At 38.3% G+C, this 16880-nt stretch overlaps 4 protein-coding genes across 5 annotated transcripts; all 4 read left to right on the plus strand.

The window, feature by feature from the left end:
* Positions 1 to 251: 251 nt before the first annotated feature.
* Positions 252 to 971, plus strand: LOC105163026 (3'-5' exonuclease-like). The gene has a single exon (XM_011081228.3). It carries the CDS (start codon positions 290 to 292, stop codon positions 881 to 883), a length of 594 nt encoding a protein of 197 aa, XP_011079530.1. The 5' UTR covers positions 252 to 289; the 3' UTR covers positions 884 to 971.
* Positions 972 to 2283: 1312 nt separating this feature from the next.
* On the plus strand, positions 2284 to 5287 carry LOC105163025 (uncharacterized). The gene is made up of 4 exons (XM_011081226.3): positions 2284 to 2561; positions 2803 to 3610; positions 4581 to 4722; positions 4810 to 5287. Exons 2-4 carry the CDS (start codon positions 3019 to 3021, stop codon positions 4820 to 4822), a joined length of 747 nt encoding a protein of 248 aa, XP_011079528.1. The 5' UTR covers positions 2284 to 2561; positions 2803 to 3018; the 3' UTR covers positions 4823 to 5287.
* Positions 5288 to 6127: 840 nt separating this feature from the next.
* Positions 6128 to 10954, plus strand: LOC105163024 (putative pre-mRNA-splicing factor ATP-dependent RNA helicase DEAH2). Its single transcript, XM_088881740.1, has 7 exons — positions 6128 to 6563; positions 7215 to 7417; positions 7525 to 8609; positions 9020 to 9145; positions 9238 to 9476; positions 9594 to 9712; positions 10606 to 10954. Exons 1-7 carry the CDS (start codon positions 6279 to 6281, stop codon positions 10730 to 10732), a joined length of 2184 nt encoding a protein of 727 aa, XP_088737866.1. The 5' UTR covers positions 6128 to 6278; the 3' UTR covers positions 10733 to 10954.
* Positions 10955 to 11835: 881 nt separating this feature from the next.
* LOC105163023 (argininosuccinate synthase, chloroplastic) lies at positions 11836 to 16695 on the plus strand. 2 transcript variants are annotated; one of them, XM_011081224.3, is made up of 11 exons: positions 11836 to 11993; positions 12382 to 12484; positions 12587 to 12645; positions 12743 to 12824; positions 13150 to 13291; positions 14081 to 14129; positions 14330 to 14512; positions 14840 to 14914; positions 15025 to 15210; positions 15761 to 15849; positions 15981 to 16695. In XM_011081224.3, exons 2-11 carry the CDS (start codon positions 12418 to 12420, stop codon positions 16531 to 16533), a joined length of 1485 nt encoding a protein of 494 aa, XP_011079526.1. In that variant the 5' UTR covers positions 11836 to 11993; positions 12382 to 12417; the 3' UTR covers positions 16534 to 16695. The 2 variants fall into 2 exon arrangements, with proteins under 2 accessions (XP_011079526.1, XP_011079525.1); XM_011081223.3 differs by having other exon boundaries at positions 11842 to 11957.
* Positions 16696 to 16880: the final 185 nt, after the last annotated feature.

The raw sequence follows: 16880 nt of genomic DNA on the forward strand, positions 1-16880 counted from the left end.
AACACAATGTATTTGTGTTTATAACCTAACAAAAATGACTAATCACACATAATATGATTGATTTGTCTAATTTAGAGAAAATTTTGTCTGAACTAACTAATGCTTCTTGCAAAAGATCAAGTCCTCCTTCAGATTCCAAGAAATACATTGAATGAGAATTGTTGGAAAATGTACATGCCTTTTAATCTTCCCATGAAACTTAAATAAATTATGCATTCACTCTCTTCACTATTAAACCTTTCTATAAATAGTGGTTAACGTCAGTGCAAAATTGTACGAAGATCAATTAATGGCCTCAAACAAATATGTGATTTCATTCTCAGGCGTTAGAATTGAAACGACGGTAACGGACAAGGCAGCCAGCGTCACCAACTGGGTGCAGGAAGTGCTTTCCATGTACGGTGGACAAAGTATCATAGTCGGCCTGGACTGCGAGTGGAAGCCCAACTCCTACGCCTTGGAGAACAACAAAATTGCAACACTCCAGCTCTGCGCGGACACCAAGTGTCTCATCCTCCAACTCTTTTACTTGGATTTCATTCCTCAGTCCCTCAAGAATTTCTTGGTTCATCCCAGTGTCACGTTTGTTGGAGTTGGAGTTGAGGATGATGCGTACAAGCTTCAGAAAGAGTATGGGCTGGTTTGCCCTGCTGTGACTGACATTCAAGAAATGGCTATGGCAAGTCACCCATTGGAATTCATTCGTAGGCCGGGGCTGAAGGACCTGGCTAGCTGGTTTGTGGGGCTTAACATGGCTAAGCCCATTCATGTTTGTCGGAGCAATTGGGAAGCTAGGAACTTGAGTCTGGACCAGATTGAGTATGCTTGTATTGATGCTTATGCTTCTTACAGGATTGGCCGTAAGCTTCTCAATGGACGTTGATTACCGATGTTTGTTTATGTTCTAATTCTCTATCTTTTCTGCTTGTTTGGCTGAATGATAAGAAAGGAAATGGAGTAATTTTAAGATATTATTTTCGTGTTTCTTATAATGATTTATTTAGAAAATAATTGGAATCTAGACAAAAGGAACATCAAATACTATCCAGGTTGGGCCTATGGGAATATTGGACCGTTGTTCATTTCGGTGACCCCATACGTTTGTCTGCCGCTTCGGCCCTACCGGGGATTGTGTTGCCCATATCCTGCTGTCGACCATCATCCCTGTTGACCAAAATTGTTTTTTAAGGTTGACTCATTTTCAAATTTTTGTTTAAACATTTGTATTGTGTATTAAAGAGGGTCATCTTAACAATTGTTTGTGAGCCTGCTAAGCTTGTAACTCATGTCCGCATATGCTGGTGATTATATTGCGACTATGTCCAACTTTGTTTAATTTAGATTCTATTTACGAAAACGGGATATGCTTTTCAAATAGATTAAATTTATTATTTAAAAAAAAAACATTCAAGATAAAAAAACCACCTTAGAATTGCTTTAATTATTCCAATGCATCAGACTTTGACACAACCTTTCAAACCATTATTCCTACATCAATTATATAAAAATGTAATAATCGAGATAGAAAATCTTAAGAATCTTAGATTATGTGGAAAAATAAAAAAAATAGTTTTAATTTAAAAACAATAAAAATTTATGTGTGTTCTTTTTTTTTTTTGTTTTTAATTTCTATAATGATAAAAAATTACTCAAAGCGGAGAGAAAAATAAATGAATACAAATACTAACATTGTGTTTGGATTCGTGTGGTGTTTTAAAAATAGAAAAAGAAAAATAGAGATAAGTAAGTGTGTGTTGAAAATAGATAATATGTTTAGATTTGTGTTTTGGGATTATTTAAAATATTTTAAAATAAGTGGTGTAGGTATAATGTTGAGATTTGGGAGATAAAAATCACGTCAAATCATATATTTTTATATATAAATATTTTATGTTTACTGTTGTATGTTTGGGAGACAAAAAATACTATTTATTATTAAATTATATCTGTTTTATATTATGTATATATATTATATATAAAAAATTGAAAAACAAAAAAATACGCAAATAAGATATAAAAATAAAAAAATAAACATTGAATGTACTTTATCTTATGTCGAAAAAGGCGATAATACAAATCCAAACAAAGCCTAAGGTTTTCAAGCTTTGGGAAATTTGGGTAAAATGTTTGAAACTTGTGGAAGAAATGAACGCAGCAAATTCTGGAATTATGGTTATTGGAAATATTAGGAAAAAGCAGTGGTGAAAAAAAAGAAAAACAACAACTCATAGCCAACGTGGAATGGATAAAATATGAAGTTTATAAAACCTCGACGTATAAAATGGTCCGGCCCAGCAATCGTCGGGCTACCCGACAAAGGTTGTCTGGTTGTTGCCTCTCCTCGCTTCATGACGTCATCTTCTCCTCTGTATTCATCCAATCCATCATTTCATACTTGTCCGTCCCGACGGACGTAAATATATTGAAGGGGAAAGAAGAGGCAATATAAGGAAAGTTGAATATGGGGGGTGGATAACTTCTTTCTCGAAACTTCACAAACCCTCCTTTTTTCCGTGCCTTGTCGCTGAATTTTGAGGTTTCCAAATATTGTTTCATAATTGGTACGCCCAATTTCTCCGTAATTTTATCTCATGTTTTTCTTTTTCATTTTCTTTTGGTATTTTTATTGTTCCTTTGTGGATTTCCGATTTCCAGCTGCATTATTTGTTTGGACAAACACTTGATGTTGAGTTTTATATGTTGTATTCTTTCGAGGGAAATTAATTGTCGAATGTTGTCTTCTTGGAGGCTCCTGTCCGGAATCCTGACATTTTGAAAGTTTTCATGATTTTTTAATTCCAGGAAATTTTGTTGCTTTGGAATTCTGCTGGGTTTTTTCTGAGCCCTGTTTATATTTTGGAGGTAAACTGAACATCTTGATAGGAAAAGTGAAAAATTGAGATCAGTGCATCCATTTGGTTGTTACATGCACGCTGTATGATTTGGACAACATAGAGAGATAATTTCAGGGGGAGAATTGACGAATTAAGCCCAGATAAGTATATAAATTAATGGAAAATGGAATATAGCAACTCAAAAGCAAAAGACGTCGTAGTTGATATTGAGAGTGGTGACGCAAGTCATGGAGCTAATGTCAAAAGAGATCCCGTTTCGAGTAAGGCGAAGAAATCATTGAACAGGCTTGTTGGTGGGATTTTGGGATACAATAAATCAGCCGAAAGTGAGCCCAGCATAAAGGCAGATGCCAGTTCTGCTGGAGGATTGGTTGAGGATCCACATGAGACGACGGCATTGTTGGCGGATAACAATCCAGGACAGCAGCCGTGTCAGGGGCTTTTTCCGCTTGCTGAAAAGGACCATGAGAAAGAGAGAAGGAAGGCTGGAAAAGTTAAAAAGGCTCCCAAACCGCCTCGGCCTCCTAAAGGTCCCTCCTTGGATGCTGCTGACATGAGGTTGATCAAAGAGATTTCTAAGATTGCTATGAAGAAGCGGGAGAGGATTGAACGTCTTAAAGCATATAAGAAGATGAAAGCAGCTAGATTGCCGCCACCCTCATCATCATCATCGTCGTCATTTTCACCATCTTCTGGTGGCACTATATCGGCCATGGTCATCACGATTCTCTTTATTCTTGTGCTAATCTTCCAAGGTATATCATCATATTCTCTTAGAAGTATTATATCTGCTGAATTCATACACAAATGGGAAGTAGTACATTCTGCTGATGTTGAAAACATCCTCCAAAATGGGAAGTAAATCAAATATATGGTGTACGACGCAAACCCTTCTTGAATGACTTCGTTATTCATATCTTGAAATCTTAATTTATTTTCATGCATCAGGGGTCATGAGTTGATATGTTTCAGAAGTTGGGAATTTGATGTTTCAGATGATGAAAACGTTTTACGTTTCGCTTTAGGAACTCCATGTCTAGACGTCACCTTGTGTTTTGATTTTCATTTTTATTCTGTATCCGTTTCAATTGAAGGCGGATGAACAGATAGATCTTAATGAGTTGTACAATTTGATTGTGTTAAGTTATGTCATGTCATTACTTATTAAGTTCCTCAAAGGGTCTCCCCATTTTGTCTGGTTTGGTGCTTGTAAGTTTTCAGATGTTGCACATTTATGCACCCAAGATAGATCAATTTTCACTGAGATAACATTGGGACAAAGAGGTTTTGCCTGCTGATATTTTTCACGGGGATTATGTTGCAGTTGACCTGAGCAAGAACAAACCTGGAATGGGTACTGCATTTTCCCTTTCAGGAACGTTACAGTTTAGACACTGGCAGGAACTATTGTTGAATATTTTCACAGTAGTGAAACTAGCAAGAGAGAGTTTTTTGCATATTTGAAATATGCTTGCTGAGATACCTTGTTGTTAGATAAAAAAAGTTAGGGCTTTGGTCACATTGCAAAGAGTCTCTCAAAGTAACCAATTTCTTGTGTGGTTTGCATGCCATCTATCAAACTTATAGAGCATCAAGATCTTGTAATCCATCCAAACACTCTGATGCTAAACGAAGCTGATAGTTGGCCTATCTTTGTATATTTGAATAGGTTGTTACAATGATGAATAATGTTGTTAGCTTTTGTGGTCAATTATTTCTCTGCAGGGCTTGGTTCCCTCGGTAGTTCAAATTTGGCACTCACGGAGGCTCCTCAACCAGCACCAGAGACAACAGACTTGTCGCCTATCCAGCTTTACAAAACTGTTATGTCGGATGATGGTGCTGCATCAAGTTTTCTGCCACCCAAGTCCGTACTACTTTTACCCCCCATTTTTCATTACTTGCTTCTCGTAAAATAATTAAATCCATCATTTATTTAACTTTGTCGATGCAGATCTAACAACTAGCTCTCTGGTTTTGGAGTTGTGTTTGCCTGGTAACAACGGATAATCTTGAAGTAGAAGAAAACAATTGAAGCCACAAGACACCGTTTCTGGAGACCAAACTCTAACTGAGGTGCAAATTGTTGCTCTGTGTGTGTATGCAGCAGCTGCTGGATTCTTGCAGTTGTTTTATTTTATTTATTTATTTTACAAGTTAACTTACGGAATATACGGAGGGGAAAGATAAGTTGTATTAAGAAGTTGAGAGTTTTCTTCTGAGGAGCAGAGTAAAATTACAAAATGTGATAGTGAGCTAAGGGTGCAAGGATGTGAAGATTAGGGAGAGTACAAAGCAACAGGGCACGAGTGTTGTCATAATTGTGAAGCTGATAATTGTTGTATTGTCCATTATCTCATAACATACTTTCTCTACACCATATCTATACTATATATTATTAATGAAGAAAAAGAAGAAGAGTGTGACTTTGATGTCTTGGTCTCTCACTTTTATTTTTGTCTCTCCATCTTGGTTGGTTTGGATCTCAAACTCGTTTATGGTCTTACAAAAAATTACAGCTTCTAATAGAATTAAATACAGAAACATAACTTCATCTAAAATTAAACATTGAGAATGGAAATAAAATCAAACAAAACTATTAATTTCTACAATAAAAAATAGTTTCCAATTGATAGGTGTTGAAGAGTAGTAAATGTTTGCCCAACTCGGAAGAAGCATGGACCAATGCAATTTCAATTTCATGTTCACCCATCTTTTGGAATAGTCCAATTGGATAAGGGGTAAAATTACTCCCTTCCTCGTGCCTTCTTCCCCTCATCCCCCCATGATGTCTTTGCTAAAAAAAGTCATCTTCTTCTCCAAAACAAGGTTTCTTCAAATGGCACCACAAGACCTATAATTTAACATGAATATTTATTTTTTTAATACTACTTTTTTATGATTTTGAATAAATATTTCTTAAAATTTTGACATTGTCATTTATTATGCATAAAGGATGGTAAAAATTAAATTACCAGTTATTCTTCATATAAATAAACCTGAGTTTGATCATTTTCAAAGATTAATTTAAATAAATTGTCTATAATTAATATCAATTTTATTTTTTTAATTTTATAGCAATTTATGGTTATCATTTGAATAACTGAATAAACGATACCTCAACCTCAAGCAATCCTTAGCAGTCACATCACAAATGGGCTTCGCTATTTGAATTTGGGCTGAGGCCCAAAATTTAAAAATGTCGGTTGCTTGGTAAACGCTGATAATAATAGGTTTATTAAAAATCCAGAAGCTCCCTCCGTTTAACGTAACTATATATTGGCGACCGCAAACCCTAACCATTCTTTTAGTTTCTCTCTCTAGGGTTTCGTCTTCCCCATCGGACCTTCTATATTATCTTCCGCTCTCCCTATTTGACGGACAAATTTATTGCCACGGCATTGGAGGAGGAACCTTAGGTAGATGGGAACGGAGAGGAAGAGGAAGGTGAGCCTGTTTGATGTAGTGGACGAGACGGCTGTTTCCGGGAAGATGTCCAGAGCCAACGGCGGGGGAACGGCCACTGCCGCGGTCGCTTCGACGATTAACAGGTGGAATGGAAGGCCTTATTCCCAGAGGTATTATGAGATTTTAGAGAAGAGGAAGTCTCTCCCTGTCTGGCACCAGAAAGAGGAGTTTTTGCAGGCGCTTAGAACCAATCAGACCCTAATTCTTGTCGGTGAAACTGGTAGTGGTAAAACCACTCAGGTTAGTATTCATGCACCTTATAGTTTTATGATGTTATATTTGAGTTCATAGACCCCTATCGTTAGGGATCTCAAGCTTTTGGAGCTAAGTATTTGCTTAAACCGCTGGCTTTAATGAAGCCTCGCATTATCGAGAGGATGTCGCAGTTTTTCATCTCCATATAAAACCAGCGAATTCCTGTGTTTTCTGGTTTGCGATTGCCAGCAAGTGGGAAACGTTTTAAGACGGTGGCATGAATATTTGTTTTTTTTCCCCGTGTGAGAGGCGGTCCCCTTCTCAAACCTTTGTGATAAGACGAAGTTTACAAGTTTGCATTTGCCACAAAGAGCAATGCATGGTGGAGATGGGGAGCTGCCTCTTGCTATCTATTGTGGTTATGGCAAGGAAAAGTATTTCCGGTTCATCCCCTTTTCAGTTCTCACACTTCCTATAAGTTTAATACATTATTCTCTTTCATCTCCTTGCTTACTTCTCCAACACCTGCAATTCTAAAATTAGCTTTTCTATTAATTGATTCTGCAACTTTATGACACTTCTCTAATTACGTTTCTACAATAACTTAGGTGGATTTTGTCTTATGCCAATATTTCCTTCCTTGAACTAATTAGTTGAGCTAGGGGATTGTATTTTAACGTTTTGGTTTTGTCACAGATTCCCCAGTTCGTACTGGATGCTGTAGAGATAGAGACTGCAGATAAACGTAGGAAGTTCATGGTTGGATGTACACAGCCTCGCAGGGTGGCTGCAATGTCTGTTTCAAGGAGGGTTGCTGAAGAGATGGATGTGACAATTGGAGAGGAAGTAGGTTATAGTATACGTTTCGAGGATTGTAGCAGTGCACGGACTGTATTAAAGTAAATTTTTTCATCATTTGGACCCTTCCTTTTTCAGTTTGTTTGTTGGAGTTCTTACTTGTCTTCCATTGCGATACTTTCCTGATACATCTCCTTCTATGTTTCAGGTACTTAACAGATGGTATGCTTTTAAGAGAAGCCATGACAGATCCATTGCTGGAGAGATATAAAGTGATAATTCTTGATGAGGCTCATGAGAGAACTTTGGCAACAGATGTTCTATTTGGGCTTCTGAAGGAAGTGTTGAAAAACAGACCTGACCTGAAACTAGTAGTTATGAGTGCCACTCTAGAGGCTGAAAAGTTTCAAGGCTACTTTTTTGGTGCACCACTCATGAAAGTTCCTGGAAGGCTTCATCCAGTCGAGATCTTTTATACCCAGGAGCCTGAGAGGGATTACCTCGAAGCTGCTATAAAGACTGTATATCAGATACATGCGTGTGAACCTCCTGGTGATATACTTGTTTTCCTGACCGGTGAAGAGGAAATCGAAGATGCATGTAAAAAATTAGCTAAGGAAATAGCTAATGCTGGGGATCAAGTAGGACCAGCTAAAATAGTGCCACTGTATTCAACACTTCCTCCAGCAATGCAGCAGAAGATTTTTGAACCCGCTCCACCTCCGGCTGTGGAAGGTGGTCCTCCAGGAAGAAAGATTGTTGTTTCTACAAATATTGCTGAAACCTCTTTGACAATTGATGGCATAGTTTATGTCATAGACCCTGGGTTTGCAAAACAAAAAGTCTACAATCCACGAATTCGTGTTGAGTCTCTGTTGGTTTCTCCTATATCAAAGGCTAGTGCCCATCAACGGTCAGGACGTGCTGGAAGAACGCAGCCTGGAAAATGTTTCAGGCTCTACACTGAAAAGAGTTTCCACAATGACCTTGCACCGCAGACCTATCCAGAGATATTAAGGTCAAACCTTGCGAACACTGTTCTAACTTTGAAAAAACTGGGGATAGATGATCTGGTGCATTTTGATTTTATGGATCCACCTGCTCCGGAGACTCTGATGAGAGCATTGGAGGTTCTGAATTACTTAGGAGCCCTCGATGATGATGGGAACTTGACCAAGTTGGGTGAAATCATGAGTGAGTTTCCCTTGGATCCTCAGATGGCGAAAATGCTGGTTGTCAGTCCAGAATTTAATTGTTCCAACGAGATCCTCTCTATATCTGCTATGCTTTCAGGTATGCAACTTTACTCTTTGTCTCAGTCTTGAGTATTGCCCCATATCTACAAAGAAGTAGATCCTCTTTGTCGAGTCTGTGCTTCATCATGTGTGAAGTCTGTGCTCTGGTTGTCATATATCTGCAGATATGGTTCCGCGGGTGGCAACCACAGATACTTAATTGCATACATGAGTGCAAAAGCACTCGTGTATCTTGTTGGTATCTGAGTGTCTGTTTAGGTTGTCATCAGCATCTCTTGTCTGGGTTTCATGCCTCCATTGGCATGTACCAAGGATTTCTAAGTAAGTGCTGATGCAGATAGTTGCAGTTTCTCAGTATTCTCTCATGAAGCAAATGGTGTCGTCTGGCCTCTATACATCTGCTGACCTTCCGTGGGCCTCCTCTGTGATAACCAATTTTTTCTCTAGTACCCAATTGCTTTGTCCGGCCTAGGGAGGCTCAAAAAGCTGCAGATGAAGCAAAAGCTCGTTTTGGGCACATCGACGGAGATCATCTCACGCTGTTGAATGTGTATCATGCTTACAAACAAAATAGTGAGTGATAGTTTCAATATCTCTTCATTTGGTTCCCCTTTTCTTGCTATATGTAGTGGTGCTAATATTTGCTCATAAATGTTGATGTGTAGAGGAAGATCCACAGTGGTGCTATGAGAATTTTATCAATCATAGAGCACTGAAGTCTGCAGACAATGTCAGACAGCAGCTAGCTCGCATTATGGCCAGATTCAATTTGAAGCTATGCAGTACAGACTTTAACAGCCGTGATTACTATGTGAATATCAGGAAGGCTATGCTGGCTGGATACTTTATGCAGGTTGCCCATTTAGAGCGGACTGGGCACTATCTAACTGTGAAAGACAACCAAGTATGTGCTCACAACAGTGCCCAATATTGCATTTAAAATGTCTAATATGTGTTCTACCATCCTGATCTTTTTATATGTTTCCTTCACCAATATTTATGGCATGAATTAACGTTGCAGGTTGTTCACTTACATCCTTCAAATTGCCTGGACCATAAGCCGGAGTGGGTTATCTACAATGAATATGTCCTAACAAGCAGGAACTTCATTCGTACAGTAACGGATATTCGTGGCGAATGGTCAGTTTCTGGTCACTATGTTTTGTGCTGTTGCATGGAAAATAGATTGCCACATGTGATATGTACATATTTTCTCCTTCTTGCAACTGTTATTACGAGGGGCTATAGGAGGTGATTGATGTAACCAAAATGTGCTGCTTTCTCCTCATGTCCATAGAATCTAGTTGAGTGACATCGTGATATGTTGATGCTTTTGTTTCTGATGGAGAAGGAATCATAAGTTGGAGTTAGAGTTGCTACTCCCTAATTTGTATAGAATGTCATCGACACACTCGACTTTAATCTTTCATTTCTTTCGAGGCTCTTATGGGTGTCTGTTGACTTTTCCCTTCTTTCATATTGGTGGAAATGGGTTGGTAATTTTGCGCTTTCAGTGTCCCCTTTCTACACCTTTTGTTCAGTTTCTTTTTGGTAGGCTGTTATATTCCTTTCATTTTTCCATGGAGTTCCATGATGATATTTCGTGTATATTTAAATATTTTTTCTATAGACTTCTGGTACTTGAGTACTTGGTGGTAACAAAGATGTTTTTTCCTATAGACTTCTGGTACTTCAAGTACTTGGTGGCAACAAAAATGAGAAAATTGATGAAAAGAGAGATAGATTAAAGGGGCCATTGTTAGGTGTGGTTTTTGCTCAAGTTGGTTATAGGAGTGAGTCTCTGCAGGATGGTGCATGATGGTCATGTTTGCTTCTTTTCATATTCTTTAAAAAAATCTGGGAATGGTTCTGTGTGGCAGGTGGTTTCCAGCACTTGTTTTCATATTTGTGTTTTTTGGTGAAATAGTAATTAAATTTTAATTTCGTCAGTAAGTGGTCTTGATCTCCATGATATGCTTTTTTGTTATTATATTCCATTTTTAAAATCTGTTTGGATTTCTTATTGTTTGTAGGTTGGTTGATGTCGCACCGCATTACTATGACCTTTCCAACTTTCCCAATTGTGAAGCAAAGCGCCAACTAGAGAAACTGTATAAGAAGCGGGAGAATGCGAGGGAAGAGAGCAGGAATAAGAAATGAAGTGATATGCGTGGAGGAAGACCTGAAGATCTTCATGGAAGTCTCCTCCGCATTTTGGTTGAGCACAACCCCCCCCCCCCCCCCCCTGGTGGAGCGCGCTTCAATGTTTCAAGTTCAAAGAATAGTGGCATATTATTGTAACATTCACATTAATCAGTTTGTATGGATGCTAAAATTGTGTACCCTGTGGTAATGAGTAATACAGCTTTTAAGTTTGGTGAACCCTGTTACAAAACAAACTACTTTAGCATCAGAATTGTCATTCCCACAATGGTAGAAGTGAAAAATGGAGTGATAAATGTGTAAGATGCCTGAATTGGGTACTCGTCTGTAGAATGATTCGGCGGATGGACCGGGAAAGGTGGCAAGTTCCCGAATATTCATCGGCCGTGTTGTGTTTATGGGTAGAAGAACTAAAAGGTAGTTCCATGGCTGATGTTGGGAATTTGTTCCATTAGATGTTGCTTAATGTTAGGCGACTGCGACTTGGGCATTTTCTTGTAATCATTTTATCTTTGATGCCATTATCTGACGGCTGATAATTTAAGTTGAATTTATGCAACTGTAGGCTGAATGTGGAGAAGTTATGATTTGTGGAATAGGTAAATGAGGGGGCATTGATGTTTGGGTGGTTTTGAAAACTACTTTAGTTGATCAGTGGTGTTATGTCAAATGTTTTAATGATTCATGTAGGATGTCAAAAACCATATGCGTATGAGAACATATATGAACGCCAATTACTAACCATGATTTTCTTTATTATATGCGGGGTAAGAAATTAAAAGATGTTTAAATAATTGAACCGAGAATATTGGTGCTTTCTGAGAACGTTTCGTGAGTTGCTAAAAGTTGAATTATTATTAATTGATATATTTTTGATAGTTATGGACATGTAATTTTTGTTATGAAGAACGGAAGACTTTAGATGGCTCATTCACCTTCACCACATAAATGTAATTTTATTTAAGAGAAGCAAAAGGCAGCCTTATATGGTCCAGTTGGCCCAACTAAGCATAAGTAGGCCCATCAAATTTGGATTTTGGTCTTATTCTGGCCCAACATAGATAGATAGATAGAGAGAGCTATTGGTATTGGAGTTTTCCATGAATAAAAGCCCACTAAGCCGAAGCGCGCTTAAATGCTCCACACTCTCCACAGACTCACTGCACTATACTGCTTGTCCGAATCTCCACCAAGTCCACTCCGCCGCCGTTGGCTCACGCCGGTGATTAATTCTACTTTGGATTTAATTTCGTTCTAGGTATTTCCTGTACACTTTGTAGTTCTCAGTCGACCTTGTGGTTGTTGCGTTGACCAGTTTAGGATTTTCTGCCCGGGTTACCCGGCGCCCCGCCCGACTCTTTCTTCCTTTTCTCTTATGCTTCGTGATTCACGAGATCGTTCGCTTCTTAGCTTCTGTTTCTTTTCAATTTGTTTCAATCTCTAGATTGTTTCACATTATTATTTGTATTTAGTCTGTTCTGTAAGTTTATTTGTATTTTTTGGCTTTGCCATTTTTGTTTCTAATGCGAACTGGGTACAGACTGTGGCGGGTTTAAGGCGTTTATGGGTTTGCATGTTATATTGTTCATGTGAAGGGGTGTCTCATATAGCTGTTTATTAAAATCCCGCATATTTTAACATCTCAGTACATAAAATTTGTCGACTGCGTCAACCGTAAAGGGATGGCTCAATTGCATGCAATCTCTTCGTGTTCTTCCACCAATCTACTTTTCAATGGTTCTCAACGAGGTAGTATTAATTATACGTGAATGGAGCTGAGTGAATAAAATACTTTTCCTCCTTACATGCGGTTTTAATTTTAAGTCTGTTCGTAATTTCTTAAAAATGTAGATTCAGCTAGAGTCTATGGCAGAGTTCACTGCCCCAAGAAAACGGCTTCAGAACAAGAGGTATTCTATATTATTTCCTATTGAGTTAATTGATCTTTTATGAATGGTATTATGATGGGCTGAGTTGCTGATATTTTTTCATTCCTCTTGTTGCCAGCTAGGAGTGAAAGCCAGCGAGTTTCACGGTCTTGCGATCTCTCAAAACAGAGATCACTTTGGTCTTGCTCGTGGCAATCATGGTATCAGCCTCATAGGGCCACACACCTTGTTCTATTCATCTAATTACCTTTGTTTCTTGGTTGGTTTTGGTTTAATGTCTTGCGAAACTATGTAAAGTTCTTCTAAAGATCAGCATGAGTTGAGAGAGCGGATTTTTCTAGTTTTCTACACAATGGTTGCATGTGTTGAAGTAAATCGCTCTGATGAGACCCCAGTTTCTTTGTGCATGTGGATGATTCTTTCAAATGTATCATGTACATATGCTCTAAAGAACCAGTGCACATATGTAATTATAAGATATGTCTGACCTTTGTTATTCCTAATCTCCAATGAAATTCGATGCAGCTATCCAAGCAGTTTTGGCTAGTGATAAGGAGGCTGTGACTTCTACTGGTGTAGATGGAAAATTGCTGGGTAAGAAGTTGAACAAAGTGGTCCTGGCCTATAGTGGTGGTTTAGATACCTCTGTTATTGTACCCTGGCTTAGGTATGTCTGTGATTCTTTGACGGCCAATTCTTTCTTCTTTTTCACTTTAATGTATACGAAATCGCATAATGATAGTTCAATATTGTACACTAGAGGGTGCTTCTACTATTTGTATTGTTGTTTGAAGATGGATATATTATTTTGATTCCTTCTGTGCCATTTTTCTAATCATGGCTCATTCTTTTGCGTCATATATTCAATGCCTGTGCAATAGAACTCTCAAATCCACATAAATGAGTTGCTATCTTGGTCCTACTTTGAAGATTGAGGTATTGATACTTACTAAATTATTTGAAGAGAATTGGTAGAACAAAATATGTCCCTGAATTTGAAGACATCATATCACAGACACATTCTAAGCAAGATGGTTGTTAGCTTTATGCAACTCCATTCTTTTTTCTGTGCTAAGAGGCTTCAGGCATATGATTTACAAGTCGTATAACCCCATACTTGGGAACAAGTGTGTCTGTGCAAAATGCCTTGGTGAGTAGTGTTAGCTGGGTCAACTTTTATGATGACTTGGTTAATTTGAGTGTTTGTTATTATGCTCCTTGGTGATTAATTCCGGTGATGTCCTTATCTGTGAGCCCCCGAAGTTAAGAAGTCTGAGATTGTATACATCAAAGACAAGAATGACTATTAGAATAAAGAACTCTATTCTTATCATTAAACCGTTCTATCAGGATATCCGTAACTTAGTGACTGCAGCATCTTAGAATGCTTCTCCCAGCCTGAATACACATATTGTTTATGGTGTTTTATGTTCTTTTACCGTCTTGTGCATTGCAGGGAGAATTATGGATGCGAGGTTGTTTGCTTCACTGCAGATGTCGGCCAAGTATGCGAAAAATAAATCTACACGACTGCATCTCTTTAAGAAAAACGGATATTTGTATTGAAGTACTTTTTAAGTTAGATATGTTGCGTACAATTATTTGTCTTGACATCGAAAATAGATGTAGGGGAACAAACATTTAGGTAGTGATGGTTTGGATATAAATTAATGTCTTGTTTTTTATCAAATCCTATGAACTTTAGGGGCTACAAGAATTGGAAGGTTTGGAAGAAAAGGCCAAGGCTAGTGGGGCATGTCAGCTAGTGGTGAAGGATTTGAAGGAGGAGTTTGTGAGAGATTTTATCTTTCCTTGCTTGCAAGCTGGTGCAATCTATGAGAGAAAATACTTGCTTGGGACTTCAATGGCTCGTCCAGTTATTGCAAAGGTACAGTGTAAAGATTACATAAAAGGAAAAGTGGAATTTCTTCAACATCCTCCAGTTATTATCGGTAAATTAATCTGTATCTGGAAATCTTATTTAAACTCCACTTGTTTGGTTATGTGATGACGTTATATCTCTAAGTTCCGAATTGCCCCTGCTTCCTGCTTGTATCTATGTCTAACTCGATCAAGCTTAATGCCATTTATCTGTATGTGTACGCTTCCTTCTCAGGCATAATGTTTCCTGATGGAGATAAGTTTCAGCATTTGTCCTTACTTTTGTTGTTTACTCTATATATGAATAGCATAATCAAATGCATTGACAATACAGGCAATGGTTGATGTTGCCAAAGAGGTTGGAGCTGATGCTGTTTCTCACGGATGTACTGGGAAAGGAAATGATCAGGTTGGCTTCATGACTTCTCCGAATATGTGCGGATTCTCGTTTAAGCTTTGCACTTTCAGCAACTTCCATTTTACTTCGGAAACTATTGTGAGTCTGTTCTTTTGTTGCAGGTCCGCTTTGAGCTCACTTTCTTTGCCCTGAATCCTGAACTCAGTGTTGTTGCTCCTTGGAGGGAATGGGAAATTAGGGGAAGAGAAGACGCAATTGAATATGCTAAAAAGCATAATGTGCCGGTTCCAGTGACAAAGAAATCTATCTATAGCAGAGATAGGAATCTGTGGCATCTCAGTCATGAGGTAATTGGTGAATTCCCTGTGCTGGAAGCTTCTAAAGGATGTTAATATTGGTTGAAAGTATTATTCTTTTATTTTTTAAACGCACACACCAATACATTCACGCACACGCCCAGGTTCGAACACAACCTCTTTGTGACTTCCTGTAACCGTGACAAGGAAAATTCCTTGTCACCTATGTGTTATGATTTTTGTAGCATCAGATTTAAAAACTCACTATAATAAGCATGGAGTATGCATCGTCTGACAAGCTATTTTTCATGAGTTTTCTATTCAAACTTGTTATTTTATATTTCTGCATATAAATCCATATTCTAAACAATGTAGAATTGTATGGTTTTCAAGGGAAACTACCCAGAGAAGAGTTGGCATAGATGTGTAAGCCATAAGCTAAGTAAGCACGTAAGCTAATTGAGGATTCATTTATATAATTAACATATGCAAGAATCTGGATTTAGATTTTAAGTTTCTTTCTGCTGTGATCATGAGTTGCAAATTGTTCTTTCTCATGGATCTTTAATATTGATGGGCTTGGTGCAATCTGATATTAAAGGGGGATATATTGGAGGACCCAGGAAAAGAGCCAAAGGAAGACATGTACATGATGACTGTTGATCCAAAAGAGGCACCCGATCAACCTGAGTGAGTTGCTATTGCTGTTTGTAAACTCCTGTTCATTGAGTGTTTTCTCCTGTGCAATAGATCCCTTTTCATTTCATTGATCATTTATACTTCAGTGATTACTTCTCTTATCCTTCATGTACACAATATAGGTATGTAAAAGTTGGTATATATCAAGGTCTCCCTGTTTCAATTAATGGAAAAGATCTGTCTCCCGCATCTCTACTTGCTGAGTTAAATGACATTGGTGGGAAGCATGGCATTGGGCGTATAGATATGGTTGAGAATCGGCTTGTTGGCATGAAAAGTCGTGGGGTTTATGAAACTCCTGGAGGAACTATCCTCTTCACTGCAGTGCGTGAACTTGAGTCTCTAACCCTTGATCGTGAAACCATGCAAACTAAGGATTTTCTTGCCCTGAAGTATGCTGAGTTAGTATATGCTGGCCGGTGGTTTGATCCACTTCGTGACTCAATGGATGCTTTTATGAAGGAAGTTACAAAGACTACTACCGGATCGGTAACTTTAAAACTCTACAAAGGATCTGTCAGTGTAACAGGCAGGGAAAGCCTCTATAGTCTGTACAGGGAAGACATCTCATCATTTGAGAGTGGGGATATCTACAATCAAGCTGATGCTGCTGGTTTTATCCGCCTCTATGGATTGCCTATGAGGGTTCGAGCTATGCGTGAGAGAGGCCTCTGATGTGTTTAGAGATCTAAGATTGTCTATGTTCTGTAGTTGGATTGACTTGGCATGTGATGTTGGCATTCTCACCTTTCTGCCCACCGGTTACAAACTTAAGGTGATAAGGGCAACTTGACTTATGATAATTATTAGTGGGAATTATCTTGGTCTTTGGTTTGATGGTTGCCTTTCTTGATTTTGAATTATTTATTTCAACCAATAACATGGAAAATGAGAGATCTTTTACTTAATTGGGTGTGCTTGAGAAGAGAACCTCAATTGCGACATTTCCACTAGTTAATAGGTATAGCATGTGAAGATTGCAATCGATGGTCCAAGTACTTCACAACAATCATGAGGCAATT

Source organism: Sesamum indicum, linkage group LG6 (assembly GCF_026168435.1).
Source record: "Sesamum indicum cultivar Baizhima isolate 11 linkage group LG6, ASM2616843v1, whole genome shotgun sequence".
Taxonomy (NCBI): domain Eukaryota; kingdom Viridiplantae; phylum Streptophyta; class Magnoliopsida; order Lamiales; family Pedaliaceae; genus Sesamum; species Sesamum indicum.